The following is a 27,497-nucleotide window of genomic DNA, read 5'->3' as shown; positions in this document are numbered from 1 at the left end:
TAGCCCTATTATCCTGACGATACAATGGCATTATACAGCTCGAGCCTTCCTCGCATAACAATCCAACGTTATAAGGAAGATTTCTCTTTCGGAACATTGCCGTAATACGACGCCTTACTTCCATTCACCGTGCAGCCTATTCTGTCTTGCGAGCGAGTTATTAGACCCGGTCGTTCCATTTCGAGAACAGTTTGATTAACGATTTTCGTCGCGGCTCCGATATAACGACCAACGATCGTGCAACACGATGCCGTCGTAATTTTCATCGTAAATATCACCGTGGCTCTCTTCTCTTCTATTCTCTTCTATTCTTTTCTATTCTTCTTTTCTTATCGCACCCGGAAATACATTCGAAACGTTCGTGTTTGCTCTTCTTACTCGCGCTCACTGGCAACGCTTCATGAATAATAATGCGCCGAGTCGACTTAAATTCGAAGGCCGGTCGAACCGACTGGCAACGATGCAACCGGAAACGACGTTTAAGCCGCGAGGGTGAAACCGGAAAAACCGGACCGGAGCAGATAAAGATCCTGCTACGTCACCGCGCCAACCGACGTAACATAATATTAGCAATCCGCCGCGAAAGCTTTAGAAATCGGATAAAGGAGAACTCTAACGTAACAATTAATCATCCGCTATCCTCTTCTATACGCTATTCGCTTCTTCGTTATTCTTTACGCGAATGAGAAATTTAAGGACAACTGTCTTTATCCACCGCGGATAGACGATTATTCCAGACGACTTCGAATGGCTGCGCTAAATCGTTGCTCGAATAATCGGCGCCGCGACGAATAAACAAACTTTGCACGACGATGTAAGTGAATAATATCGCTAAGTAGTTGACAGCGAGATTCGGAGAAAAGTCGCGCGATATTCGAGAGGCAGCATCTTTCATTTCCCGTTGAATCCTAAGAATCTTAGTTACTCTGAGAAGCTTTTATCATGCGAATCTTCCCTATAGGGAGCATAGAAACGTAACTGAAGGTATTTTGGTTGGCTTGATATTCTCAATGATATCGTGCGCGTGTTCAAAGTCAAAGATACTGTTTGCTTTGGCCGCTTCGCTTTCTTCGAGATCGTCCAAATTGAAACGGCGTAGAAATAGAATAAAATTAAAAGAATTTGCCAGGCATTTGGAAATGAAACAGAAAAGTAGAGAATCACGGTTTCGCGTCGCAACCGAATCGTAATTATCGTCCGGATCTTTGAACAGTTCGAAACGACGAAATTTGGAAAGAGAACCACTCGCAATTGTTTGGCGAGGAAAACGTAGCGACTCGATGCTTGTTAGGCTGGTTTCTTAACCGTTTGGCTTCGACCAAGGGTCAGAAACGAGGATGATAAATCTCTGGCGATTCGCGCAACCCGAGGCAACGATGGAAAACGTTCGATCGAATTTATACGTATCCCCTCGACGAACAGCTTGTTCCAATGGCAGAAAAATTCCGCTCGATAGAAGGAAAAAGCTTGACCCAGGCGCGTCCGATATTCCGACGTTTTCTGAACTTTCGACGAGCTGCAATGTAATCAGCTTCGAGCATTCTCGCCATCGAAAGGGGAAGAAGAGCAGCAGGAAGAAACGTCGACGTCGGGAGTACGTCGAGCCAAGATACGACGTTAATGTCCACCTACGTTGCCGTTTCGAAAGGTCAAGCAGGAAAGGACCTCAAACGCTTTGACGTAGCGTCGACCAAAGTTGATTAACCCAGCCTCATTTTCTGCAAATTTACGTCGCGCGTTACGTAAAACGTGGTTCGATCGTGAACCGACGCGATTTCTTTTCAGAAATTCAGAATTCGAGTTCGCGTTACTGCGTGCAGAGTCAGAGAAATAATTTGGCCGACCGAAAATTATCGTCGAAGATGGTTGTTGAAAAAATGGAGGGCAGAAATATAGGAGCAGATCGATAAATAGAACGATGTACAGTATGTGAGAAGGATACCTAACGCAACAGCCTCTTTAAACTCTCCTTTGCAGTCTGCGAAAGACGCGCCACCCTTAAATTGCATTTGAATAAAGCAATTTGTGCACGCAGCGTAATTCAATTCGGCCTTCTTGCTAGTTTTCGCTACGCGAAAGCACCGATAAATCAACCAGTTGCGCCGCGCATCGGGCCGAGCACACCCCTGCGATATAACCATATGGCTTAATTTCGTTCGTTTCGCTCTGTAATTCCCACCACCGGCGAAAAAAGAGGAACGCCTTGCGTCCAAATCGCACCAACTACTCCCTACGTTTAACAGACGCGATCACTTTGTTCCCGATACCGATATGCGATCGTTTCTATTCGTTCGATGATAATTAATATTTGTTGTCGTAGTACGAGCGATACGACAAACCTTTCAACGAATAAAAACACGATCTACGTGTGTACGATGTACCGTGCTGAAATATACATGTTTGAAGGAAAACATCCGAAATTGCTTCGTACAGACTGACGCGACAAACAGCGCAATAGTATGGAACGGTCTAGGGCAACACGAAATTCCAAATCGCATAAAATCAATAAACGATTACGCTAGGACTCCGTATAACGCGGTACTCGTACAACTCGATTTCGAAAATAATTTGCAAAATAGCCAATGCGAAATACGGACATTACGCTTAAGGAAACATTTGACGAGTTCGTATACCGCGATACGTACGTATTTACTTATTTATTGTCCAAATACGTACGTACTTATTATCCAAATTTTCCAAATTCCCCGATTAATACCGCGTCTTTGAAATTTCCAGCGAAACGAACGCTCGTCTCGTAACGAACGTTTGAACAAGGACAAAGTTGGATAGACGCGTCACCTCGAAGGCCGTCTAGAAGAAAACGGCGAGGAGAAATCAATAAACCAAATCCCCCGAAGCTAACGAGATCCAAAATTGTAACATCATCCGTGGCCTGTGCCTGTTAACCGTGAAACGCGTGCTCGCTCTCTCTCTCGTGTCCGCGATCAAACGAGCCACGGTGGTTTGCGTGTTATCAGTAGTAGGCTATCGAATTAGGCAACAGGGAAGGGACGGCGCAATTAATCGGCAATCGCGTTCGATCGCCTCCGTTCGACGAGATCTCGCGTCCACATCGCGCGTATACCTGGAACAGTTCACTTTCGATACGGTCTTTCTTCCATCGTCTCGTATCTCATCGTGTAACGTCACGACGAAACGATTCGGCGATCGACCGCATCGACGAGGAAAATGTAAAGAAACGACGTGGTTTCCGGTAGTCGAGAAACTTCCGTTGGGACGCGTCTCGCGAGAGGAAGCATAGGATAAAAACGAAACGCACAGGTGGTACAGATCAAGGCAGGTGAGACAGCTATATGCTATGGAACAGCGCTAAAGAAAAGACACCGAGCAGCCAAAAAATGAAAAACATTGCAGTCGTGTACACGTATGTGTGTATATGCCATATAGAGAGTGGCTCGGTGGCCAGGAGTAGCTCGATTTCAGCTTGTTAAATAGTTTCAACGAGACTTACGAGAGAAGGAAAGGCAGACGTTTTCCTTAGTTAGCAGATTCTTTATTTTACGCGTCTTTCGCGGATAGTACCGTTATTTACTGCCTTTGAAACCTATAGCTTACGTTAAACATAATCGTGAAAAGATTACCCGAAACATATGTTGTTGTTCCGAGATGCGATCGACTATTCGAAGCAAATTTTTAGTCGCGTATATCGAAATGTGGTTCGTACGAAATTAATTATTAAATTACTCGTTCTTCCCTATGTGTCTTCTTTTTTACGAAAAGAGAGCTAATCGATGTTATATTCGTTATTTTGAAAAAAAAAGATGCTATTTCGTTACGAATAAAAATCAATAGAAAACATAAAAGGAAACATTAGACGTTAAGATGGAGTGTAAGACAAGGTTCGTAGTTCCTTCGGGTCGCGTAAAAGTTCGCTGAAACTATTTACTTCCGGTTACGTAGCTGATAATCGAACTAATCCTTAATGCATCGGCAGCATTGTGTACATCGATACACGATATATACACGTTGTATGCGTATCACGAGGTAGAATCGCGAAGGGGGGATGTACGTGGTACACTGTTCGAGAACATCTATTCAGCCGAACATCTATAAAAACACCAGATAAAGAGAAAGAAACAGAGATAGATATATAGAAATACAGGTACTAGAAGAGAGAAAGAGAGACAGCCATCTCACCGCCCGCCACAGCTCAAAGCACTCACGAAATATTCACGGGGGAGCACGACAAAAGAGGGCCACCGTCGGCTCTGCTTTTTGCGCGAATATTTTACTCCATAACTCGGGGATATACGTTATGAGGCTACGTGTTTTTATAACCTAAAAAAGCGATCGCACTGCTCCGTATTGTTCGATGCGATGTACCCGGACCGGTGAACGCCGTGGTGCCACCTGACAGACTCCGGGAAATTTGAGAAAACAGGATTTCCTTCGGCCCATGCGCGAGAACTTTAATCGAATTTTGGCTCGCAGTGCCGACAACGGACGCGTCTTCGCCTCACTGCACACGAGTATGTGATTCGAAGTTCAAATTTTTCCCTCCCGTTATATCGAAACCTATCGAACGAGTACCGAATCCAAGGTAACTTTCTCAAGTAGCGTTACGCGCATTGTCCTTTCTAATGATTACATTTCGGGGCAACGAGTAGCTAAATAGCAAAGTTTTTATTTAAAAAAACAGTTCGCTTGCGCGGTACGTTTCAAGCGCATGACGAATGACGACACTTTCCACAGCGGCGGATACGAAATTTACGACCTTCGGTATAGTCGCGAAACACATCCTTTTGCTTTTTGTTTGTTAACTTAATCCGCGTCTTTTTGCCATAAATAACACGGTTCGTCGAATTCGCTTACCTTCTTTCTCGCCTCGAAGACATTTCCTTTTTTGTGCAACAAAGTCTTGTAAAATTGACACTACACTGCATACAACACACTCGCGCGCTAAATGAGCTGTAACTGATCACTGGAGCCGCGCGACGACAAAAGTATGTATTTGGCGACATCTGTCGACGAACGTTTGAAGTAATTGAAATTTGAACTAATTAAAACTTAAATGCGATATAATTATTTTATGCGATTAATATTGTAATGTTATCGTTCATAATTCTTGCTAGATACTAAACAAATACTTTTACCGTTTTATATTTGATTGTATATACATCCATTATGTAAAAATCGAATACCTAACTTATATTTGTTAAAAAATAAAAAGGAATATTTATGGTTGTTTCTTTGTTAAAAAGTATAAGTACTAATATCGTACTTGAACAAATAATTATCGATCTTAGCATTCTTGAAAATTAAAAACAATTGCGTTGATACTACGATATATATATCACGTGGTGCCCAGCAGAACGGCAGAACCGCTCCTTAGTCCGTGACAATGGCTGCTCCAACCAAAAAACGTGACCAGCGACTTTTCCCACTTTCCAGGGACGATGATCAAAGTTCGTCAAGTAGTGAGAATGACGAGAAGGAACCATTGGAAGAGGAGGTAAGGAATTTGAGTGAAAAAAATCAGTATAAAATGTGATTAGTCGGTCTTAACCCTACTTTCGAGCACGCGGTCGTTGATTCACATTTATTTGAAAGCTGTCTTCGAGACAATTGACATTCATCGAAAATGAAACATAATAATTAAGTACGCGTATAATCTTTAGCAATTGTGGAAATCATTCGTACAACTGTCATAACCAACAAAGTGCCAATTCCATGAGAGCATTGTTAAGCAAATACAGTGTTGTAAGTTATTAACCCCTTGTCTTACGATTTATGTTCCAATAGCGCGTGTCATAAGCAACGACATGGTCGGTCTCAGGTCAAGCCATTTGACAGTTTGGCTGAGCGCTCGAAATCGTGCAAATCATGTGTAAGGTACAACTAATTTTATTTTGCAAGATAATTGATAAATAATTGCTACCGATTGATCATCGAACAAAAAAGATTTATTACCTTGAAGTAAATAATAAATCAATAACATCGACGTACCATGTCTCTCACGCGTCTTGTTGATGTTTGGCCCTATCGACGTACCACGTCCCTCACACGTGTTGTTTATATTCGGCCCGATCGTCGTACAACGTCTCTAACACGACCTCGCAGATTAAGGGGTTAATGACAAAGACATCTTTAATTTGTGATAAAAATTATTTATAATCAAAGAAAATGTGAATTTATTTCGATTTCTATTCTGTAATTAAGTTAAGTATATTTTTTAAATTTCATATTTCACAATTAATATGTCATAATACAAAATATTAAATATAAATAAACGTTAAAGTATAAAATTCTTTTTTATATTTAGGGAATGGAAATTCAAGTAGACTTTGAAGGAAGATATCCAGTGGATCCGGATTATCATGGCATTAAGACCTTATTACAACAATTGTTTTTGAAAGCTCATGTTGATTTAGGTGGTCTGGCAGATTTAATAATCCGCGAAAACTACGTAGGCTCGGTTGTCAAGCAATCGGCGGATTTAGATGAATCGGACGACGAAGATACCGATGTCAACGACGTGTTTGGTATTACTACAGTAATTAATTTATCTTCTAAACAGGTAAATATATTGTATATAATGTCATTTAATTAGTACAAAAGTCATCCGGTGATGCGCAAATTGGTTTATTTCAGAATTATCCTTGTATACAACAACTCAGAGAATTACTGACGCAAATGGCAAAGGAACATGCGACGGACACAGTAGATACTATGATAAAAAATCTTCTCGAAGACGAGACGGAAGTATTAGGTTTATTGATCAACGAAAGATTTGTTAATATTCCAGCACAGATATCCGTGCCACTTTTGGAAAATTTAATGTCCGATATAAGAAAGGCAAATAACAAGAAGATGCCTTTCGATTTTTCATATTATATATTAATATGTAAATTCTATAAAACAAAAAGACCGGAACTAGTTAAGAGATCAAAAAGTAAAAAGAAAGATAATACGTGTGAACAGGTTATTGTATGGAGCAATCCGGAGGAAGAAATTTTTGCGCAGGAAGCAACAATAAGTTTTGAATTTTCAGTCGAGAAAGAATCGGACAGTGCTGTATCTGGAACGTGGACTGAGTCTGACGATGAAATGACGCCTTACAGGAGAGTGCTTCTCTTCGAAGCTTTCAGATTACAATCAATTATCGACAGAATAAAAAGTGAAGTACCTTAATCAATTTGAAGGACTAACGTTAATTCATCTCATATTCCTAAGAAAAAGAAAGAACAAGCACCTTCCTTATGCGTACCAAAGGAAGATATGCGCTTTCGAAAGTTGGTTTCTTCGACGATCTATTGTACAATGAACTACTATGTTTTACATGTAATCAGCTTTTTATAATACACCTTTTCGTACTGCTTACTGCAAACTGTTTCCCGTCACTTGCCCTGTAACCATCTGTTATTCATTCTCTTTATGCCTAAAAGTACATGAATACTTAGATCTTTCATGGACCGTCAATGTAGATACTACGTTTAGTGGTAGAAAATTTATTTTCCATCTAAATAAATAATATAAACATTCTTGTAGAACAGATCTTTGTTTAAAAAAATACGCGTCGCGATTAATGTCCGAACAATGGCACGTAACTCGTGCCCGAGGCGTACAAATTTTTTACATATTACCGACAGCATCTACTTTTACGTCGATGAGTCTGTTGATTTCAACGATTGCTTTATCGGCTTGGCTCTTCTTCTCATGGTACCCAAAATATTTAACATTTCCGAGACAGCGGGCGGCGCGCTTTCCGCTTCCTGTCGTCTTTTTCTCTCCTCTTCCCTTTGTTTCTGCAACGAATCGTTTCACTTGAGAAACGTAATTTACGTATAAAAAAATAACGTCCACGATTGCATAAACTTACATCCGTTTGCTTCAACGTGAAGCGTCCACCTTTTATTTGGTTGATAATGTCGTCGATAGCTGGAACGATTAAAAAATAAATATAACGCACGATATTAGCACAGTTGCTCAACCACCTGCAAAATCTAAAACATAATTACCAGGCTGTTGCGCAACCGTCGGTGTTTTTTTCGTAATTCCAAGCATGTTCTCCATGTCAGTCACCGCGTTTCGTTCCGAATTAATTTTTTCTTTCGTCAGCAATTTTATCGACGATTGTCCACCGTTGTTGAACATCGGCGGCGGCGGAGGTGGAGGCAAAGGGGGTGGTGGTGGCCTGGAAAGCTTTTCTTCCAGCTCACTGATCTTCGCCTTCAAAGTTTGAACCACTCCTTCCAGAGTTTCCACCGACTTTTCCGCCCTTTCTGCCCTTTGCGTTACAACTTCCAACTCTGACTCGGCCAGCTTTAACTTTTCCTCTACTATTTCGAACTCGACGTTCGACTCTTTCTCCTCCAACTTCTCCTCCAGCATCTGTATGTGAGAAGCATGGTTCTGTTGCTCTTCCTCCAATAGTCTCTTCAAAGACTCCACCTCTTGTAGAACGGTTAATAATCTTCCATTAGGGTCATCGCCAACTTCAGCCATCAAGAGTGCGCTCTGATGAGCCAGCACGTTTCTTTCCTTTTGTACCTGTTAAAAGTACGACACAGAATGCCTGTTATAAATTTTTATGCATAATTCTTCTCCCTCAAGATTCTGGGGTAAGTGCCGAGTCGTCCGACTCGGTGCTTTCGCCAGATCGTCCATCACCTTTCCCACTACGTGGCCAGACCCTTCTAGGACATTCTTATCGTCCTACAAACGCCGCGGAATGTCATGACATCGAACCATTTCTAAGAATCAATTAGAAAAATGTCGCTCTCTTTATAAGTACGAAGACAGGAAACTGGAACATGGTATCCAAGCTTGGCGTGGATACCGGTAGCATACCTCTATAGAGGACGTGACTCTAACAAACAGCCATATTAAAGGCATCTTACCCTTTCGGCCTCTATCTTCATAATCTTCGCGTTTTCTCTCTCGCGATCGCATTGAGCTTTCAACGCTTGCACCTCCTCTGCAACCATCTTCGTCACCCTCTCCATGTTTTCTTTTTGCACCTTCATCTCGTTCACCTTCTCTTCACCTAATTGGAAAGTTTCATTATTATATATTATTACACGAACGTTGGAGAATCGTACAGATGTTTCCAATTACATTTTCGTCTGAGAGTTCTCTCCTCGTCCAACTGCGTGGTCAAATGCGTCACTTGTTCTTGAGCTTCAAACTCTTGAAGGCGCGCGGAATGCAACTCCGTCTGAAGTCTCGCTATCTCTTTACTTAATTCTGCAAATTACCCGCTCTTATAAATAACTTGCATAATTAACGGTGAAATTGTAAGCCACTAATCTCTGTTTATACCTTTCACCGTTTCTCTCAACTGATCAAGATCTTCGAAATTCGAGTCAACTTCGTCCGCTATCTCAAGGTCTAGAGAGCCTTCCGGATTCGATTGCAGGAATTTTTGAGTTATGATCTGCGATCTTCTCTTCAGTTCGCGATTTTGTCTGTACCACTGAAAGTGATTTTAATTTATACGATAAATTATGCATAGAATTGCCTGCCCAGTTGCAACCTTGGAAACTGATTTTTCCTCTTATGCGATATTAAGTGTAATAATAACGATTATATAGAAACAATGAAATACGCGAGCTCTGTATCACCGTATCTACAATTATAAAGGCGAAATGGACTGTTTTAGATTTACCTGCGATGCTTGTTGCATGGCTTTATGCATAGCGCCTGTCTCAGTTTCGTATTGATGCTTCAGTTGTTCGTATTCTTTGCACACTGCCTCGGAAACTGTAAGAAAATCGAGGAATTCGTTAGATAAAAATAAGGAACGTCGGAAAAGATTTCTGGAATGTATAAACAACTACCTGTTCGCAGCTTTTGAAGTCTCTGTTCTTTTTCTTGCACTTGCGACTGCAAAGTGCTATTTTGTCTCTGTAGTTGTTGATATTTCTTCTCCAAGTCGGCATGTTCCTTGCTTGCTGCGATAAAAAACGTTTATTACAACTTTAATAGTTTAATTGCAAATGTACTCACAGATGCAGACGTCACGATACTCAGGTGATATTTTATTCCGATTAATCTATAATTTCATCGCGTATGGCCAATGACTAAGAAACGTCATAGAATTCGTTTCGCGTGCACGAGTGAATCACGACCGAATAACGTTTAAGTTGTATGATTGTCGGATGATTGGCCATGAACTACAACCATGCATCAGCCACTTCCCTCTCGCTGTACGTATCGTGCCTTGCTCTTATTTTACGTAAGTCCATTACACCTTGATCTTTCTTGCAATAACAGTTTAATCGATTCGAAGAAACGAAGTTGCTGTTAGAAATTGATCGCGTAAAAGTGAGAAGTAAGATCGCAACGAGAAACAACTATATGAAGCACGTGTCGAAAAAAAAAAAAAAGAAGAATAAAGGAAGAATAAAGATGTACGAAAGGAAAGTTGTAACTACAACCGGCGCCGTTCCATATTTACCAACCTCCTATCCCAACTGTTTAATCGAATTGATGTTCGCAAGCGGAGGGAAGAAGCCGTGTTTCGTCACTTCGTTAATGATGACTAATGGAATCATAATAAAGTTCTCTAACGACTTTAGGCGGCCCATACAAACGCTCATTACGCCGCGAAACTTATTACTAATTATTAATTACCGGCCTCGCTCTTCTGTAGCAACAATTTCCTCCTCTTCTCCGATTCCTCGTATTTGCTCTTCCACTTGCTCTCCAGGCTATTGCTCCTGTTCAATTTCGCGACACCGACCAGCTCGTTCGTCTTGCAGTTAGTAGTAGTGTGGAAAGCAAGTTTCTCAGTCTCGGAGTTGCGCATCTCGATGCTCGAGCTCGACAAATTATTGTTCCTCGATCGTTGCTGCTGAACGGAAGCGTCGAGCTTCTCGAAGGACGCCCTTTGAGCGGCGACCGACACTCCTCTGTGCGACAGCTTTTCGAAGGACCCCCTGCGGGATGGGGGACACCTTTCTTGGGCTTTAATTGCATTCGATATCCTCGGCACCGGAATGTGCGAGTGAATTACACTCGAGGATGTCCTCGCTGGCTCGGTGTTCAAGACGATGTTCAGTTCCGTTTTATTCATGTCGTCTCTGCGAACAGACGATATATTTGCTTTCGTGAGAGCCTTGCCTTTCCGTCTCGTTGATCGACCTTGTACAGAATGGTTATAACACTGTACGAAATTTCACGCTTATATCCCGCGAGACTCGAAACTCATCGATGATACACACTATAGGTATATTAGAAAGACGTTGATCAGAAAACTGAACGAATCTATGCATAATATGGAACGTGTAAGGGTATTCCTATCGGAGCGTACTCAAACAGTAGAGGGTTAATAACATCGTTTTCTAAAAATACGCCTATCGGTCGCACCCCCTGCGGCCACAAGGCGCGTTAGAAATAGCCGGCTCTGTCAAAATGTATTCGTGACTAATCTCGATTCCACGAATCTCGAAGTACCCGGTATGGGAAGATAAGGTGCTTTCCGAGCCGCCACGCGAACTTACCGGGAAATGATAAACGCGTTACGTCCAACGAATCCCGAATCAAGTTACCGGTAATTGTGAAGTCAGTTGGTTCGGCGAGTCTAACGTTTCTCTTACGGAGGTTCTCGATAATAAACGATCGGCCAGGAAAATACATATCGTGCCGGTTCGAGGCACGCTTCGTAGCACGTCGATCAGCGCGAATCGATGAAACGCAATACCGATGTCAATTGTAATCGGACGAGCCGCCGTTGTCGCGATGACCACTCCTCGAATTTTAAATGTTATTTCTGTGATATATTACGTCACCGTCCAATTGGTCCCTATCATTGTTACCGACACTGTTGCCCGTCAGACAGATGCAACCGTCCAACGAATTTCCACCGTATTACTTGGTTTATGCCAGCTTGATTTAACGGTCACGCGTGAAAACGAGAAACAAAGAAGCGCATCGTATTTACTTACGCGTCCAACGTTCCAACGCGAGACTACGAGGACACGTGTTGTTAGGCTTGGTGGGAGCCAGCTAGATCTCCCGCAAACGTTTCAAAGTTGATTCGTTGGAATGCACGGGCGACTGTTGCTCGTGAGAACGATCGTTAATGTCACTGCGGGCCGCGTCATTCTAGAAAATCCGGTGTTTCGATAAATGGCTTAGGTTAACGACCGCCGGAATCTAAAAGCTTTTTTGGGTCATTTGCATGGTCGCTACGGAAGTCCTCGATCGTTATAGATCGCGATTAGTCCAACGTTACTTCTTATCTCGTTACGGCGACGCTTATCGTTATTCCAAAGTATCTAACTGTAAGAAAACGTATAACGATGTACAAATACTTGGACGAATTGGAGTATCGTTTACGGGTTAGAAGGAACGATGACGCCTTCCTTCTGACGAACGCTTTATCTACCGCGCACCGCAAAATCTGTCCCGCAGACGTCCTCGCTGTCTTATGGCAATACCAAAGATTTCGTTGGCGTTTTTACACCAAGCCCAACTATTTTTAATTCAAGCTTCGCGTCCCGTGAACCCGACAACGACGACGGACGCGGCATATCGAGGAAGAGCGAAATGATAATTTGAAACGTGCCGTGTCATGCAAGCGTCAACGCAGCGGGTCGACGGTCACGTAGATCGTTGCACTTTTCCGTGCGTATATGCCACTTGCAATTCAATTGATCACCTTGCTGGTATCGTTTCACCATTTACGTTGGTCGATCGATAAAGGAACGACGATCGGTTGACGCCTTTGTCCATGGATCTGGACCAGGACCAATTTCTGTGCGCGCAGACGTACGACGAGACTGTAGTAAGAGGCAAACGTTTTCCAAGAGCACGATTGTCGGTCAAGAAAGCACGTCGGGCGTAATTTTACGGTTACACGTACGAATGGCAGCATCACCTGCCGCATTGCCTCTACGGGAAGTCTATGAAGTCCTTTCACTTTTCCTGTTTCGCGCTGGTGGATGTTGAATGCTGTCAAACGGTGTTCTTTGCGCCGTGCATACTTTCGTTCGACGCAATTTCCCGCATTCTTTTTATCAAAAACAAACGTTCACGATTACGTATGTCGCTTTGCGACGATATTACGAGGTACGCGATGCAGGAGGAGAAGAAAGAACGCAGAGACAAAAAACGGAATAAACTGTGCGACTAGAAACTTACGATCTATAGCTGGCAAGTTCGACGCCAATATACCGATCGATATATCACGATCGGGCACGTAGCTGCATTTTTACAAACCGATTGAACGACGATCAAAGAAATATAACAGAATATCACTGTGCAACGAAGGATATGTTAATGGAACTATGGTCCGATGAGCGAGGTAGCGAAGAATGACAGAAAAGAAGAACGAAGATGCGCGTTCTCCGACGTTCGCGCGCATACTGCTCGCACGGCTGACCGTAATGTCACGTTATCTCAAGAGGTACCAGACGACTCGAAAGAGCCCGAGATTGCGTGCCCTTCCTTTAATGAAAGACGTCGGTGTGTGCGTTAGTGGCCGCAAGGTTTTCTCATTGTCAGCGAAAAATCGCGCCTCGCACGCCATACCTCTTTCGTTTACGCACAATTTCGCGATATATTTCGAAAGAAATGTCAATTGCCCAGCTTGAGTTATCCCGATAAAAGGACAATCTATTTTTCCCCCTTTTTTATTTCTCTGTTACTTGTTTACGCGCCGGTTTTCCTATATTATCGTAGCATATCGAGCCTCGCGTTATTTCAATTAATCTATTAACTGTTCTTGTTATCTCGTAAAGTGGCAACAAAGATGGCTGGTCACCGATGTTTCTTTAATGCCAATAAAAGGAACGAAGAAATGTTTTCTCGTGTAATTGGCCTCTTCTTGCGCAGTGCATCGAGTAGCTCGCTTTAATAACGCGTTATCACCGAATCTGTCAGCCGTGAAAGACTCTTGAGAATATATACATATATATATATCGTTGCTTCGTACGGAATCGTGTAAGTAGGTACATATGCCCACGATCAAAAATTTCCCCAAGAGAATGTGCAACGGCACGCGTCTCTGCTCCACGCGTAACATTGCTTAATGATCGAAATAATCATGGAATTCGTTCGCCAGAATTTGCTCGAGTTATCGACATTGACAAACACCAAGTGTGTACTTTATACATACCGCGACGAATAACAGATTTCGGTGCTCTTCGAGCAGCAGGTTTCATAAATTTTACTCGAAGACTACGATTGATAAAATTACGAGGATTAATTCAAGGATATTTGAGGCAATAAAGAAGACATTTCTTTACTCGAGCGTACTGCTAATCTTCTGTTTCGACGCACGGGTTTTGCCTCTTGAGCTTCGATTTAATTGGTCGGCAATGCAGATGCAGATGCAGATGCAGATGCAGATGCAGATATCATGCACTAGTTGTCAAAGTATGCATAAGTCAGGTACATTAGTTAAACGATACAATGATCTCGGTTCCCCTGCGATACGCTTGTTTTTTCTGTCACGCAGCTGCATGCATACTTGCGAAAAAACTGTACAAACATAGATACAGCGTCTACATACATACGTGGACTTGAGTCATGATTTCTGAATAATCGTTGAAGCCGAGTCTTTGTCTCGGTTCGGTTGCTATGAAAGCCCGTCGACGCCTTCGAGACTCGAACCGATGTAAATGCGAGAGAATTAAACACATTCGTTTGATACAACCTAACCCCAACCTAACCCCGCGTTTTTTTCGTTTTTGTCACCGATAAACGTGCCTCGAAAAAACATCTCTCGTGGGCTCCAGTTCGGAGAATCTGTACTTATCATAGAATTTTCGAAGAAGGTCGTTCGCGTCGTTTAAAAATGATTTACATCGATCGTAGCGTTTATTTTTATACCTAAAATGTTAAGAGAAAAATGACGGGCTCGAGATAGCTTTCCATTCCTCCGTGCACGTTTATTGATCGCTGACTGCACAGCGTCGAGGATCTACTGCGCAGGAACGGCGTAATTCAAAATCCGACTTTCTCTTCAAACACTGGCAATAATATTTTCTCGGAGGACAAATATTTTCCCTCTTATGTGTCGTATCTTGTTCAGAGAATATGTACTATTTGTTTTTCGAAAGAACGACCTTTACTCCTGTACTTTTAATGATGAATCATTTAACCTATTCACGTGCACGGATTGTACGATAGACGCAACGACAATAATTCAATTTCGAGTACAATTGGGATAAAAAATTGGCTACGATAAATGTTATAACAAGTTGGAATCGCTAAGGTCGCAAAAACGCGCGTTATTCCAAGCGCGTGGTTTAAACTTCCGTAGAGTGGCATCATTAAACAGCTTTATTGTCTAGAATTATTCCCCTACTCTCGTCATAACTAAAGAGATGTGAGTCACGTTCATTAAGTATATAACGGGTGGTCATGCACAGTTCGCGGAAACTGGAAACGAGATAAAGGACTAGGATTTAAGATTTCGCTACTAAGGATTCGATTACACGGCTGTGAGCCTCTCCGGTTTCGCTCGTCTTTGATTCTTTTCTTGTTAAACGTACGAGAACTCTATTTTCGTTCTTAGTTTCACGCCCTTCGTTCTGCATTTTATGCGCCCAATCAATGCGCCTATTTTCTCCGTAAATTAAACGAACACATTGAGTACTTTGTTCACACATATGTTACTCGACGATAAATAAAAAAGAATGTTTGAAGAGTCGAAGTGAAATTGCGACGTAAGAGTGTGCCAGGGGCATGCCTTGATTCAACATCATCGCAAATTATCATGGTTCTGCTGGATCTCATTAAGTAAATTCGATGCAGAATGACGAGCTTGTTATTTATAGGTCAAGCTCGTGACAGTGGCAGCCCTGATTTCGTATCTTTTCTTCTCACGAAATTTCACGATGCATAAATATGGATTATTCGTTTATAATACTTTGTCAATAATAATATATGTATATGTACGTAGTTCGTTCTAGAAGATATCGACATAATGTTTATCACGTTATATTTATTGTCTCCTGATTATCTTGTAGATACATTATTGTAGACTGCAAAGTTTTATCAAATTTGTAACAATTAGTGGTTAAGTGTAATGAATCTTGCAAGTATTCTGTGCAGTGAAAAATATGAATGTATATAGTTTAGGGAATATCTCTCTTATTTTCGATAACGTGATATCCAATCGCATAAAAATACACATTGTAAAGTCTGAAATGTTCCTACGATATTTCAATTTCAATTTAAATGAGATATGTATGTAAATGTTTGATTTATAAGTTAAACAATCCAACGGGATGAACGTACCAATATAAAATATCTTATAACAATTTATATTAGCAGGCGTTTATCATCGTATACAGTTGCCCAGCCTGCTCCTTGATAGCGTTTATCACTATATAGCAGTATAGCACTATATAACAAGGATTTATTATTTCTATCCTTCTGTCATTAATCTGTGATAAGGAAAAGAACTGGTGTCGTTTCTTTGCAAATGCAATTAATTAGATAATATTACATTATTTTCTGATGACAAATCCATATTATGTAAGTTCAACTTGAACGAGCTTAAAAACAACATAACGTTGCTTTACAAGTACAAGTGCCGATATTCATTGGAAAGAACAATCAACTCGTGTTATAAATAATAATAACTTTGATTAAACAGGAGTAATAATAAGGTGACTCAATCTTGATGTTCTGCTGGACTGACAATCATGACTCGACTAGGAGGCAGAGCCTCTTTAATGATCACCGTAATGATCAGTTTTACTCTGTTGATTGTTATTTATCATATTCTCGATAATGAGGTCAAGGACATCACGACCAATAAATTAAATCCACAGTTTAAGATCGAAGAGGTTTATCCATTGAGCGACCTGACCGAGAATCCTCTTAGCATTGCCAGAAAAAAACAAATAGAGGCTCAAATAATGGGAAAATTGAAAAGCGGAGGAGGAAAGCTATTCAACGATATTAACTATGAAAGATTGCACGCAGAAACAGTTCCCTTGTTTAAGGGACATAAAATCGTGCATTTAGATTTAAAAGGAGCTCCTCCAAAGGCAAGTTATTACAAGTACCTGCTAAATTTGCTCAAAAATTTAGGTGCCACTGGTATACTTATAGAATACGAAGATATGTTTCCTTTTGAAGGAACGATACAAAATATCAGCGCAGGAAATTGCTATACTAGAAAGGACATCGCAAAAATTCAAAAGATAGCCAGTAAGAATAAGCTTATAGTCATACCATTGATTCAAACTTTCGGTCATATGGAATTTGTTCTCAAGTTAGATCAATATAAAGACTATAGAGAAGTTTCGAGGTACCCGCAAGTCTTATGCCCTACTTACAACAAAACTCTACCATTGATATACGAAATGATAGACCAAATAGTAGAAGCACATCCTGATATAAAGCATTTGCACATTGGAGCTGATGAAGTTTATCAGATAGGAGAATGTTCCAGATGCTTAGATACAATGGTTAAAAGACAGTGGGGCAAGAAACAATTATTTTTGGATCACGTTTCAAAAGTGGCAAAATATATAAAAAATAAGTATCCAGATCTTGTTGTTCTTATGTGGGATGACGAATTTAGAGAAATATCATCCGATGAAATAATAGACAGAGGCTTGCATTTAATGGTAGAACCTGTCGTTTGGAAATACACCACCGATCCTGGAGCATCGTTGACAGATCAATTGTGGAAAAACTACGCATCGGTTTGGAAAGATATCTGGCTCGCTACAGCTTTCAAAGGTGCTACTGCTCCAGATAGATATTATACCGATATTGGTTATCATATGGAAAATCATCAGCGTTGGTTGGAGATTATCAATAAATATTCTACTGAAATTAAATTTAAGGGTGCGATCTTAACAGGGTGGCAAAGATACGATCACTTTAGCGTACTGTGCGAACTTCTGCCATCTGCTATACCCTCGCTTGCTGTAAATTTAGCCATCCTGCAAGCTCCAGACTTATGTAGATTTCCGATAGAAGTACCTGCTTCAGTATTACAAGCGCTAGAGTGCGAGGCCATCATTTCTCTAAGTATTCCAGAACCTCAATATGGTTGGACCAGATGTAGTTATCACGGTGTGTCTATTTATGCCGCTATATTGCGGCTGTATTCTTTGACTCAAGCAGTTAGTAAAATGGAAGAGGATAACACATTTAAGGGATGGTTGAAGCCGTACAATTTAAAATACTCTTTTTCAAATCCTAGTCACGTAGAAAGAGCGGTTGCAGAACTGGATAAATACAAGACGGAGATAAAGTATATTGAAAAAGAAATAAGAACAGCTATGGAAAACATATATGACAATTATACTATACAAGAATGGATAGAAACGTATATCGCTCCTTTGAACGAGAAATTCACTCAACTATGGGAGGCTAAAGAAAAGATTTTAGAAAAGAACGTATGGCCAAGAAGACCACTAACAAAACTTATCTTATAGTTTAATGAATGAATAGTTTCCATAACGTGTAATATGAGACTGAAGATCGCACTAAAGTAAAAACAAAAGCGACGTATTAATCGAGACACTTAGAATCTTTGTTTTATAAAGAGACGAGTAATCGATGGTATATAAAGTTTACCAAAACTATAATTTTGCACGTTATATCTCTAAAATATATAGAATATGCTCTATATCTCAATTCAAGCGGGTGATCAAATTCTATCGACTGCACCGTCCGTAAATTAGTTTTCCTTTTTTTCCTTTTTTTTAATCGTCTAACAAACATTCGATTGAACCCGTGATCAATGAAAACTGATCTTAATTCGTGCACTCGAAGAGTGAACTAGTTAGAGATGAAGTGTTAATTTAAAAATTGATCCTAAAGTTGATTAATTATTCTATCTTCTGAATTGCTATCTTAGGAATTAATTCCTAATGAAAAGGCCTCCACTAACTTACTTGCTATTTATTAACATGTTTTATCGTTTAATACTTCCGACGGGCATCTTACATTTATGTTATTCAAAGCTAATTGTTCTAAGAATACGCATATACCGCGATCTTACTCATTCTTGTTTGTTAAATGACGTGTTCTTCCGTTGTATACATTCTGTTTTGTATATTTGTTTTTTTTTGCATATAGTTTTGCATGATTAGTGCCATTAACAATTAGGTATAGAAACAAACCTGTGAATCAACAATTTATAAAAATAGAGATACATCTGCGAGTCGTTTAATATGGACGAACGAGTTTTCTCTCGGTGTTTAACACGCGAATAAAAATTTATTCGTTTATCATCCTGTTTTACTTAATCTTACGATGTTCAAATGCGATTATAGAGCTTCCTCTATCCCCTGATTTCTTCACGGATCAACTCTCAATATCGAACGATCTTTTCCCACCAGCATTTATACATGTATAACAAAATTACCGAGGACTTGAATACAAATCTATGGCATGTACTCAATCAACGGTGTATGTACATCACTGTAACGAACGATGCTACTATTATTGTAAAAGTATTTTTAACATTGTTACGTCGATCCATATTAACATTATTACCGCAAGTAGTAAGATTTTATCAATAAATAAATTTGTTTTTAAATCTACTACGAAGACACCAGTGGTTTATTGCATTGGCCCCTCAAAGTATAAGTAATCTCTTGTATACGGTAAGAAAGTAGCGAAAAATATTCGTATGGACGTCTTATGTACAGGTGAACCGTCCTTGACGTTCGACAAAAATATCGTATTGCAAAAACCACTTTTCGTTACGGTAATTTTCACTGTAGCAGGCAAACTGACGACTTTGAACCAGGTAAATGGGGATGAAATGGTATTTGAGTGTGCTTTTTCGTGGGGATCCTTTTCACGACCTTGTGGATGGTGCTCATGTCCACTGTGTCGCCTATTTCTGCAATTATTATGGGCTTGTGATAGTCCTGATCTGTTTTCGTCAATCGAACACCCAAAATTTGCGCGGCTAAGGTCACTATACACAAAGAAACCTGAAATGAAAACCAGTTTTTTTTAAAAAGGAAGTACAGGATATTGCTCCTCTTATTGTTTAAAGAATATTTTACCGCTTCACCGGTTCTAGCGGAAACATCGTGAGACGGAAATCCATTGTCTGCGGCGAATTTGTGTGTTCGATCCTTTTTCACCGTCCTCTGATGTTCCATGTCGCATTTGTTACCAACTACGGCCATCAGCGGTCTTTCCTCGTAGTTATCGCTCAATTTTCTGATTTTATCTATCCATTCTTCTAGAACTTCGAAACTGAAGCTATTGGTGACGTCGTAGACTAAAAGGATTATCTGAAAAATATTTTTTTTCCTCCTGTAGAAGAACAGCTGATCTAGATTTTTTTTTTTTTTTGTGAAATGATGTTTCGACTGAAACATATGTCAGATTAATTCCGTTTTCTTACATGAGCACCGAAGACGTATTTGTCCAGCATGTTTCCGTGTAACGCAAGACCGCCGACATCCCATAAATGTAGATTAACGTTTTTATAAAAACCAACGTTGACGTTCTTCAGGAAGAAGTCGATTCCAGATGTTGGCGTGTACTGTCTCGTGAACTCGTTATTGCAAAATTTCTGAGCGATGCTCGTCTAAACAGGGATCCTTGAATTTCAGTTATCCAGAATTGCTATTCTATCGTTACGACGAGAGAGAAAGAGAGAAGCTGTGGTCCTTTTCTGATTAAAGAACAGCTTTTCGGTTTCAAGAAACGAAAATAAAAAAATTCTAAAATAAATCATCGACTGTCAATCAATATACATAGTAATCTTAATAACTAAGGGTTCTCGGATCAGTAGAGTGTTGCTCGGGCATTCGATCGTAACACGGAATTTCTACGTCGATCGAAACTCGCGTGTTATGCTTACCTGCTAATTAATAGCTAGAAGTTGTTTGAGAACTAGAAGTTGTTCCTGTTATTGAGCAAAAGAATTTTGACGAAGAAAAGAATTCAAGACAGACGTGAAACGGCTCGAGTCACGAATACCTAATTTTGCTCGGACTACGCGTAGACTATAGACTCTAATTACTAAAGATTTATTGCTGACAGTGTATGACACTTCGAGCGACGAAGATGTCAAAATGGTTATTACCGATAAAGTAAAGCGCAATAAACGTAAAACGTTCTATACTTGCGAAAGTATGTTTAATCGTGGCACTGACCACGCTTCGCACGGAGGAAATAAATCGATACGTTGCTTGGTTCTTCGAAGCTCAGGCACTCTGAACTCGAAACAATTTAATCATATACATCGACGTTTCGTCTGCGTATACCCTTCCAAAAATGTACGATCGAAATTCAAATCGATATTTTGTTTCTTTCGCATTAACGCAAAAACAAAAGACTAGAAAAAGTACACTGTCGCTTGGGACTTGGATTACACTTCCGGTTAGACGCCGGGGACATTAGAAAACTCACTTTGCCGGATCCAGAATCACCGACCAGCACGATCTTCAGCTTCTTTACCAGTAGGTCCTCCTCGACGTCAGACATTGGGGAAGATCGGGACAAAAGGAGCACGAAAGGAAGAAACGCGACGATTGACGGAAAGTTTCGGGAATCATGCGAAAAGTCGTGTCGGCCACGACGGTTCTGCGTCGACTATAATGCAATATATAAACGAAGGGTCTGGCATGTGGCTAGAGAATGAAATCGAGCGAATCGACCGACCGGCCGTGGGCAGTGCGACGTCGTCGTCGTCTACACGGCTGCATGAATAAATTAGCGAATAATCGATACGAACAGCCATGGTGCGTACCTCTGTCTCTCGTCGATATTATACTTGACAAACTTTTTCCAGTGACGATCTTTCGATTAATTATGAATACCCTGTGACGTAATGGATCGAGGTCTTGTACTTGTACGTGTCAAGGTTTTTCGTAATAATTCTCATCGAGTACGTAGTCTTTTCCCCATTCTTTGTTTTCCTTTTCCTTTTTCTTATGCTGGTGTATATGTATAGTATACATATATAGCGTATATAGTACATAGGTAACGGTATGGTAATATCAAACGGTTCGAGATTCAAGGGTCAAAGTAATTCGACCTCTCGTCTACTCACGCTATGCGCTTGAAAATAGTGTAAAAAAATATGTATCTGTCTTTCGTGGGCAGGAGTAAGTACTTGAGTAATCGCAGGTAGATTCGTTGTTCGATCGTAATTGTCGTTGTTCGCTGGCTGAAACGAGAAATTTATTACAAATTATACGTTCCATAATATCTGTCTCAGCGTCTACGTTTAATCTTTTCGTGTATTACCTTCTTGATATGCTTCTTCGTCTCGGTGCTTGTATTTTATGGAAGAATTTATGTATGAATTAATTAAAAATCAAAGTAATAGTTAATTAAAAATCAAATCCTTATAATTTGCTAAGAGGTAGTAATTAGACACGCGGCAGCACGTTGTCGTACGAACGACCGTCAGTCTGTCGGCGCGTTCAAAATTGGCCTTTACTATTTCATAGTATCTTCCATCGCTGCAAGCGCATCGATTTTACAATTATAGAGCGTATTTTATTTATTGCCCGACTTCAAATATAATTATCCGGTTATGTGATTACCTCAAGCTTAAGCACCGTAATTTAATGCATTTTACACGTAGTATATCTATAGCCTTCTGACTTTTGTCGGAGAATCGGAGATTCTCGGGATCCCAGCGGAGTTCCAACCGCTCTAAATTTGGACAATTGTTAGCAATTCCGTCCATCAACTGATCCACGTGAATATTCACGCCTAACCTCTCCTGTGTTCCCATTACAAGAATTCTAAAATAAGAAACAGGAATTTCAAAGATATCTTGTCGTAGCATATTAAAGGTATTAAAGATCTAAAAATATATTTTACTTGGCATTGGTCAGTATGGGTAATACACTCTGCCATAGTTGATCGGTGATGTGAGGCATGCCGAATAAGGCGAGCCCCCAGAGTTGATGACCGTATCTCGACAAGAATTTATGCAGACCATCGTCGGTCAGGTTATCGGAACTATCCAGATCTAGAGCGATCAGGTTCCGAGGATTGCCGAGTTCAGCCCAGGCTTTTAACACGCTATCGTTGAAGCCGTTCAGCTGACCAGCGCTCAGGAAACGAAGACCTGGAATTCTGGTCAACATGTCGATCAGACATTCCGTTGACAGGTCCGTCCCGGTAACGTCCAACTCCTGGATGCTCGACTTTTCCCATTCTACCTGCATCACGTATTCGCTCTGGAGATCTGAAAAGGGTGCGTAACATTTCAAGTTTTGTACAACCGAAGGTAAGATTGCACGTTGATGAATATTTAGTTACTCGTTCCCTGCATGAGGAGACACTTTAATCTCCTGCTCCTTTGAAACAGAGTCTTCATGGTCGAGCCAGTGACTTTGGCACAGAAATTCACGGCCAAACATTCGAGCTGGATGCAATTGGAAGAAAATGCGTCGATGTGTGAATCGTCTACAAAATTGATCCCATATAAATTAATTACTCGCAAATTGGGGGTCGCTGATTTCAATTTGTGCACATTTATCACTTCGTAGATTTCCTCCTCCTCCTCTTCCACCTTCTCGTACGTTCCTGTAAGATTCTACATGTAGTTAGTTTCTCGTTGAAACAGGTGGCGGTATGATAATGATTCGCTTGGATTTCAAGGTGGACACGAACCTATAAGGTGAAGGATCTCCAAGCCGTTGATAAAATTGTAAATTTTTCTCATAAAGCCCTCCATGAAGATTACCTCTGACAGGCAGATGCACATGTACTTGAGTTTAGTCGGGAAGGCTTGCATCTCCGAAAAATCGTGCAGCTGCATGGCAGTGGAGAAGTCGAGAAGCATGTGAGTCAAATTTGGACATTTATTTGCCAATTCGTGAAGAACCGTGTGGGTGATCAATTCGATCGGCAATTCGATGTACCTCAGCGAAGCTCCAAAACGCGTGCTGTTACCAGAGAAAGTTATTTTAATATTTTACGGCTGCGTGAATCCACCGTATCGCTACCGTTTACGAGTTATATTTTGGCAAGTAAAGAAGAAGTTGATTCTGGCGTGAACCTCGGACGCGAACGTTACCTGCCAACGTTATATCGAGAAAGTATCTACTACCTGATCAAGTGCAGCAGATTGTCCAAAGAATTCACGTGCAGTCCACTGATTTCCGGTCGCAGAGATACGTGTTTCCATAATCGCGTGTCGTACGCGATTTGCCGCCATCTTTTGCACACACGTGCTACCCTGCATATTTCGCGATGAGACAGATAACTGAAGACGTTTAGCAACACCTTGTCTGGCAATTTTTCTATCGTCTAAAAAAATTGAAAGAACAATAATCCTTAGTACGAGACGCGTTAAACGATTCGACGGCTGCCTGGAATTAAAAGAGCAAACTCGAGTTGACGTCTTTCGTCACATCTTTGGTAAAGTTGACCACTTACTGTCCCAGCGAAGCGACTTTTAACCACACCGCCCTCGGAAACGAACATCTGAGACGTTTCCACGGCGATCTGACCCCAGACATCGACACCCCCGAGATCCATCTTGTTATTTTCTCAAAACGTACTCGAGGCACAAAATTGCTTTCCCTTTGGAAAGATATTGTCACAGAGCTTACTTCGGTCGACAGGACGTTGATCTATCCGATCCGATGAACGTTTAATCCACGTGCGACGAATTGAACTTTGCACCGTGCGGAAAATTACCGATGTGTAAAGAAAAACGGGAATATTTATTAAACGACGAAGAAGGTTCGTGAAAATCGCGGCACACGGCAGATTTCAAGGAATCAGAAGTTCTAAGTCTTCGACGGGGATTTCTAATCGGATCGCGCCTGCGCGTCGTCCTAAATATAAGACTTGGAAGACCCGTCTCCGCTTTAATTTTAAACTCGTCACCTGCAGCCAAGGTACATTTCCTTCTGTTTCCCGTAAACGTCAGATTTTGGGCGTCAGAGTTTAGGAAATATCCGCGAGTCTCACTACAGCTATTGTTCGAAACTCGTTGCGCGTGTTCATTAATAATAAAAGAGTTTTCAGAAATGCCTGTACAGATTACTTGCGACATAACGTCGATGAAAATTGTTTTTACATCTGTTTAAAATCGACACAAGAAGATCGGGAATTTATTTGCCGATGAATTTACGTTTACCAAAATTTCACCTCTTCTTTTTCGGGTTTTCTTCCTTCTTTTGATTTCAACGGACGTCGTAAAATACTTGACCGCTGATATTTTGTCTCATCGAAAAGGGTCATAGGCTTTTTAGAAATCTGCCAGAACAGCCTGGTTGATGTAAGACTTGGAACTTATCCGACACGAGACTTAACAAAACACGTGGTATTTACACAAAGATATATGTACTACAAGAAAATATTTTCTTTTTTTTCTTTTTTTTTTTTTTAAGAATCCCAGTCGTTGTTTCTCGATAAAACACTTGGACTCTGTTACCTGATTATCGATGTCATTGTTTTGGGGTATTAAAAAATCGAGTACTTCGATCAAATAGCAAGATGGATAAAAACGTCGCTCTAATTTTATTAAACGATATATCTATTTCATTTTTTTTTTAACAATCAACATTTGTCGCTGAACTCACACGTTCAGCTTCTATCAGAAGAAATCTCGCGTGTCGCATGATGTGATAACGAATTTAATCGTAGCGATCGATAACGTCACCGCTTAGATGGTTTCATCCGGTACAAATAGGATCTTTTTATTTTCAAATAAGCGCAAAGTTATTATGCAATACTAAGATGAACGCTCTTACGCGAACAAATTGCTAGCTGCCCAGCTAAACGTTCAAAATTGAATGAAATCTTTTCCATCAAATAGAATTATCGATCGATATTTTAACTAAATAATTACCACGCTCGACGCGATTCTTTTCCGATAAACGCTACGACCGACATCCTCTCTAGATATAGCATTCGTGGCGAATTCCACGTCCAGCTGATGCCAGGTGCTCATTGTTGGAAATGCAATTAATTACACCGTGCTGTACGATCGATCTAGGAAAAATCACTTTGAGCCACACCTTTCTCGATCTACACCGAATTATTGAAACCGTGTCATACGCAGAAATGTCGCAAAACAGTTCGACGTTCCTTCGTTCATGTCAATATATTTTACAGGCACTCGAGTCACCGCGAGTTCAGAAACGGTCCCGAGCCGGCAACCAATTTGTCAGGAGTTCGTCGGCTGACTGGACGATGCTAGGACTCATTTCAAACTGAGTGGTAGCTTAATTAGTTATAAATAAAGGCAAGCAGTCAGTCAGGCAGACATCAGGCAAAGATAAGAATAGATAGAACGCATTTGTATGTACATCCTACCAATACGATCTCCATCTTCTACGTGTCATAATTCTGATTTGCAAGTTGTAAATATAAGAAAACACGATATTGCAGATGTTCTTCTAAACGGTGCAAGAAGAATGCAAGATTGTTATTGCGACAACGTTTAACAAATTTTGTTATGACAAAGAAAGCTAATGTCTGTTTTGATAATTTACCGTATTCGATCGTTTTATAACCTCCTTCTTATCGTCGTCAAAGTTGTTGAGCTGTTGAAGCGCAGCTTCTACACTCAGTACGTTCCAGTTGGACATTCTTCGTGCATCCATAGCGATGATATATCGGTTGATCGAGAACGGATTTAGATATCGAGAAAATAAGGTTTATATCGCTATACATATATCTCCGTACGAAAACAGCACACCCTAACATTACACTATTTACTGAAAACGCTACGAAAGAACAAATAAGGGCTTTACACTTTCACCATATCCTTTGCGATTTAGTTTAACGCGTAACGACACTCGAGCAAACGATAGGAAATCGTCGAATGAAATCTCACAAAAACGATTTGTTTATCACGAGTACACGGAGGAATACGAATTTTGATAAAGAAGATCGAGATTGCGTACGTTCTCCTTCGTAGATACTTTCTGACAGAGGATAGAAGATTAAGCCATCGTTTAATGACGTCCTTCCTTCGGTTTACGAAAAATGTGTTGACGTTTGGATTACATAATTATCTTACGACTGTGATCTTGTCGAAGTAATCCTTTTTCTTCTTTGTTATTTTAAATACTTATCGTTGGTTAGTCGGAACGCATGCAACCCTCGATGCTTGTCGAAAATCAACCTAGTCGACCATTGTGATGTTCTTATGCTAAGCACCCTACGTTCTAGATCGGAGGTGAAAAATGTAACTAAAATAATCTTAACTTTCTGTCGATCCCTAAAATAGACTCGCTGGAGAGCTGTGCCACGCAAGGATGCACAGCCAACAGAGGGCCGTCATGGTACATTGCGGGACTTTTCGAAAATTCAACGACAAAAAACATGTTGAATTCCATTTCGAATTATTCGGCATTACCCTTTCATTGTATTTATTTTTAGTCACAGTTAGATCACGAAGAAATGCAACAACCTTTGATTGTATAACTGTGTGATCCGTAAAACACAGATCGTTTCATCGTCCAGTATGTACTTTAACAAAAAGAAACAATTTGGCAGACAAATAAGGAGTGTTAATGATGACTCATAAAAAATATAAATTTATATTATTTTTATTTTTTTATAATATACCGTAAAAATATTGCGAATGACAAACGCCCTGTATG

General features: G+C 40.5%; 6 protein-coding genes across 9 annotated transcripts in view; 2 read left to right on the top strand and 4 right to left on the bottom strand.

Moving 5' to 3' along the window:
- Positions 1-4,931, bottom strand: part of LOC117238159 (protein Skeletor, isoforms B/C) — a 49,089-nt gene extending 44,158 nt beyond the window's left edge. The window contains exon 1 of one of the 2 annotated variants that reach the window (XM_033502838.1): positions 4,834-4,931. The gene's annotated coding sequence lies outside the window, so the exon portion shown is untranslated. Of the gene's footprint in view, positions 1-4,299; positions 4,500-4,833 lie in introns of those variants that run through there. The other variant, XM_033502834.1, reaches the window with a different exon arrangement.
- Positions 4,932-5,332: 401 nt separating this feature from the next.
- On the top strand, positions 5,333-7,348 carry LOC117238277 (protein BCCIP homolog). Its single transcript, XM_033503071.1, has 3 exons — positions 5,333-5,473; positions 6,284-6,538; positions 6,613-7,348. The coding sequence occupies exons 1-3, from the start codon at positions 5,363-5,365 to the stop codon at positions 7,150-7,152; spliced, it is 906 nt and encodes a 301-aa protein (XP_033358962.1). The 5' UTR covers positions 5,333-5,362; the 3' UTR covers positions 7,153-7,348.
- Positions 7,349-7,452: 104 nt separating this feature from the next.
- On the bottom strand, positions 7,453-13,064 carry LOC117238182 (shootin-1-like). Its single transcript, XM_033502866.1, has 10 exons — positions 12,626-13,064; positions 10,597-11,045; positions 9,801-9,914; positions 9,629-9,723; positions 9,283-9,436; positions 9,079-9,207; positions 8,862-9,007; positions 7,980-8,511; positions 7,841-7,899; positions 7,453-7,766 (listed from the first exon to the last, which is right to left on the bottom strand). Exons 1-10 carry the CDS (start codon positions 12,697-12,699, stop codon positions 7,620-7,622), a joined length of 1,899 nt encoding a protein of 632 aa, XP_033358757.1. The 5' UTR covers positions 12,700-13,064; the 3' UTR covers positions 7,453-7,619.
- A 3,114-nt stretch (positions 13,065-16,178) lies between these two features.
- LOC117238206 (hexosaminidase D-like) lies at positions 16,179-19,494 on the top strand. Its single transcript, XM_033502908.1, has one exon. The coding sequence runs from the start codon at positions 16,623-16,625 to the stop codon at positions 18,372-18,374; it is 1,752 nt and encodes a 583-aa protein (XP_033358799.1). The 5' UTR covers positions 16,179-16,622; the 3' UTR covers positions 18,375-19,494.
- A 167-nt stretch (positions 19,495-19,661) lies between these two features.
- On the bottom strand, positions 19,662-21,396 carry LOC117238548 (ras-related protein Rab-28-like). The gene is made up of 4 exons (XM_033503554.1): positions 21,322-21,396; positions 20,309-20,494; positions 19,962-20,195; positions 19,662-19,886 (listed from the first exon to the last, which is right to left on the bottom strand). The coding sequence occupies exons 1-4, from the start codon at positions 21,394-21,396 to the stop codon at positions 19,662-19,664; spliced, it is 720 nt and encodes a 239-aa protein (XP_033359445.1).
- Positions 20,692-27,107, bottom strand: LOC117238211 (F-box/LRR-repeat protein fbxl-1). Of its 3 annotated transcripts, none has more exons than XM_033502923.1 (8): positions 26,382-27,107; positions 23,984-24,183; positions 23,545-23,819; positions 23,191-23,457; positions 22,747-23,116; positions 22,464-22,667; positions 22,162-22,379; positions 20,692-22,081 (listed from the first exon to the last, which is right to left on the bottom strand). In XM_033502923.1, exons 1-7 carry the CDS (start codon positions 26,490-26,492, stop codon positions 22,244-22,246), a joined length of 1,563 nt encoding a protein of 520 aa, XP_033358814.1. In that variant the 5' UTR covers positions 26,493-27,107; the 3' UTR covers positions 20,692-22,081; positions 22,162-22,243. The 3 variants fall into 3 exon arrangements, with proteins under 3 accessions (XP_033358814.1, XP_033358825.1, XP_033358832.1); XM_033502934.1 differs by lacking the exon at positions 26,382-27,107 and adding an exon at positions 25,736-26,160; XM_033502941.1 differs by lacking the exon at positions 26,382-27,107 and adding an exon at positions 24,313-24,857.
- Between the last annotated feature and the right edge of the window lie 390 nt (positions 27,108-27,497).

This window comes from Bombus vosnesenskii, unplaced genomic scaffold (assembly GCF_011952255.1).
Source record: "Bombus vosnesenskii isolate JDL3184/JDL3185 unplaced genomic scaffold, Bvos_JDL3184-5_v1.1 scf7180000013264, whole genome shotgun sequence".
NCBI classification, from domain to species: Eukaryota; Metazoa; Arthropoda; class Insecta; order Hymenoptera; family Apidae; genus Bombus; species Bombus vosnesenskii.
This window is presented reverse-complemented; position numbering and strand designations above follow the sequence as displayed.

What these genes read in the sequence shown, in the direction of transcription:
- LOC117238211 (XM_033502923.1), bottom strand. Translation starts at nt 26,492, where the DNA reads ATGGATGCACGAAGAATGTCCAACTGGAACGTACTGAGTGTAGAAGCT. An exon ending in GGAGATCCTTCACCTTATAG is followed by an intron (nt 23,458 to 23,544) that starts GTTCGTGTCCAC and finishes AGAATCTTACAG; the next exon opens with GAACGTACGAGAAGGTGGAA. An exon ending in CCCATACTGACCAATGCCAA is followed by an intron (nt 22,668 to 22,746) that starts GTAAAATATATT and finishes TTCTTATTTTAG; the next exon opens with AATTCTTGTAATGGGAACAC.
- LOC117238548 (XM_033503554.1), bottom strand. Translation starts at nt 21,396, where the DNA reads ATGTCTGACGTCGAGGAGGACCTACTGGTAAAGAAGCTGAAGATCGTG. An exon ending in GTGATTCTGGATCCGGCAAA is followed by an intron (nt 20,495 to 21,321) that starts GTGAGTTTTCTA and finishes ATCCCTGTTTAG; the next exon opens with ACGAGCATCGCTCAGAAATT. An exon ending in AATACGTCTTCGGTGCTCAT is followed by an intron (nt 20,196 to 20,308) that starts GTAAGAAAACGG and finishes AATATTTTTCAG; the next exon opens with ATAATCCTTTTAGTCTACGA.
- LOC117238182 (XM_033502866.1), bottom strand. Translation starts at nt 12,699, where the DNA reads ATGGACAAAGGCGTCAACCGATCGTCGTTCCTTTATCGATCGACCAAC. An exon ending in CCATGCAACAAGCATCGCAG is followed by an intron (nt 9,437 to 9,628) that starts GTAAATCTAAAA and finishes AATCACTTTCAG; the next exon opens with TGGTACAGACAAAATCGCGA. An exon ending in GAGAACTCTCAGACGAAAAT is followed by an intron (nt 9,008 to 9,078) that starts GTAATTGGAAAC and finishes CTTTCCAATTAG; the next exon opens with GTGAAGAGAAGGTGAACGAG.
- LOC117238206 (XM_033502908.1), top strand. Translation starts at nt 16,623, where the DNA reads ATGACTCGACTAGGAGGCAGAGCCTCTTTAATGATCACCGTAATGATC.
- LOC117238277 (XM_033503071.1), top strand. Translation starts at nt 5,363, where the DNA reads ATGGCTGCTCCAACCAAAAAACGTGACCAGCGACTTTTCCCACTTTCC. An exon ending in AGGAACCATTGGAAGAGGAG is followed by an intron (nt 5,474 to 6,283) that starts GTAAGGAATTTG and finishes TTTTATATTTAG; the next exon opens with GGAATGGAAATTCAAGTAGA. An exon ending in TTAATTTATCTTCTAAACAG is followed by an intron (nt 6,539 to 6,612) that starts GTAAATATATTG and finishes GGTTTATTTCAG; the next exon opens with AATTATCCTTGTATACAACA.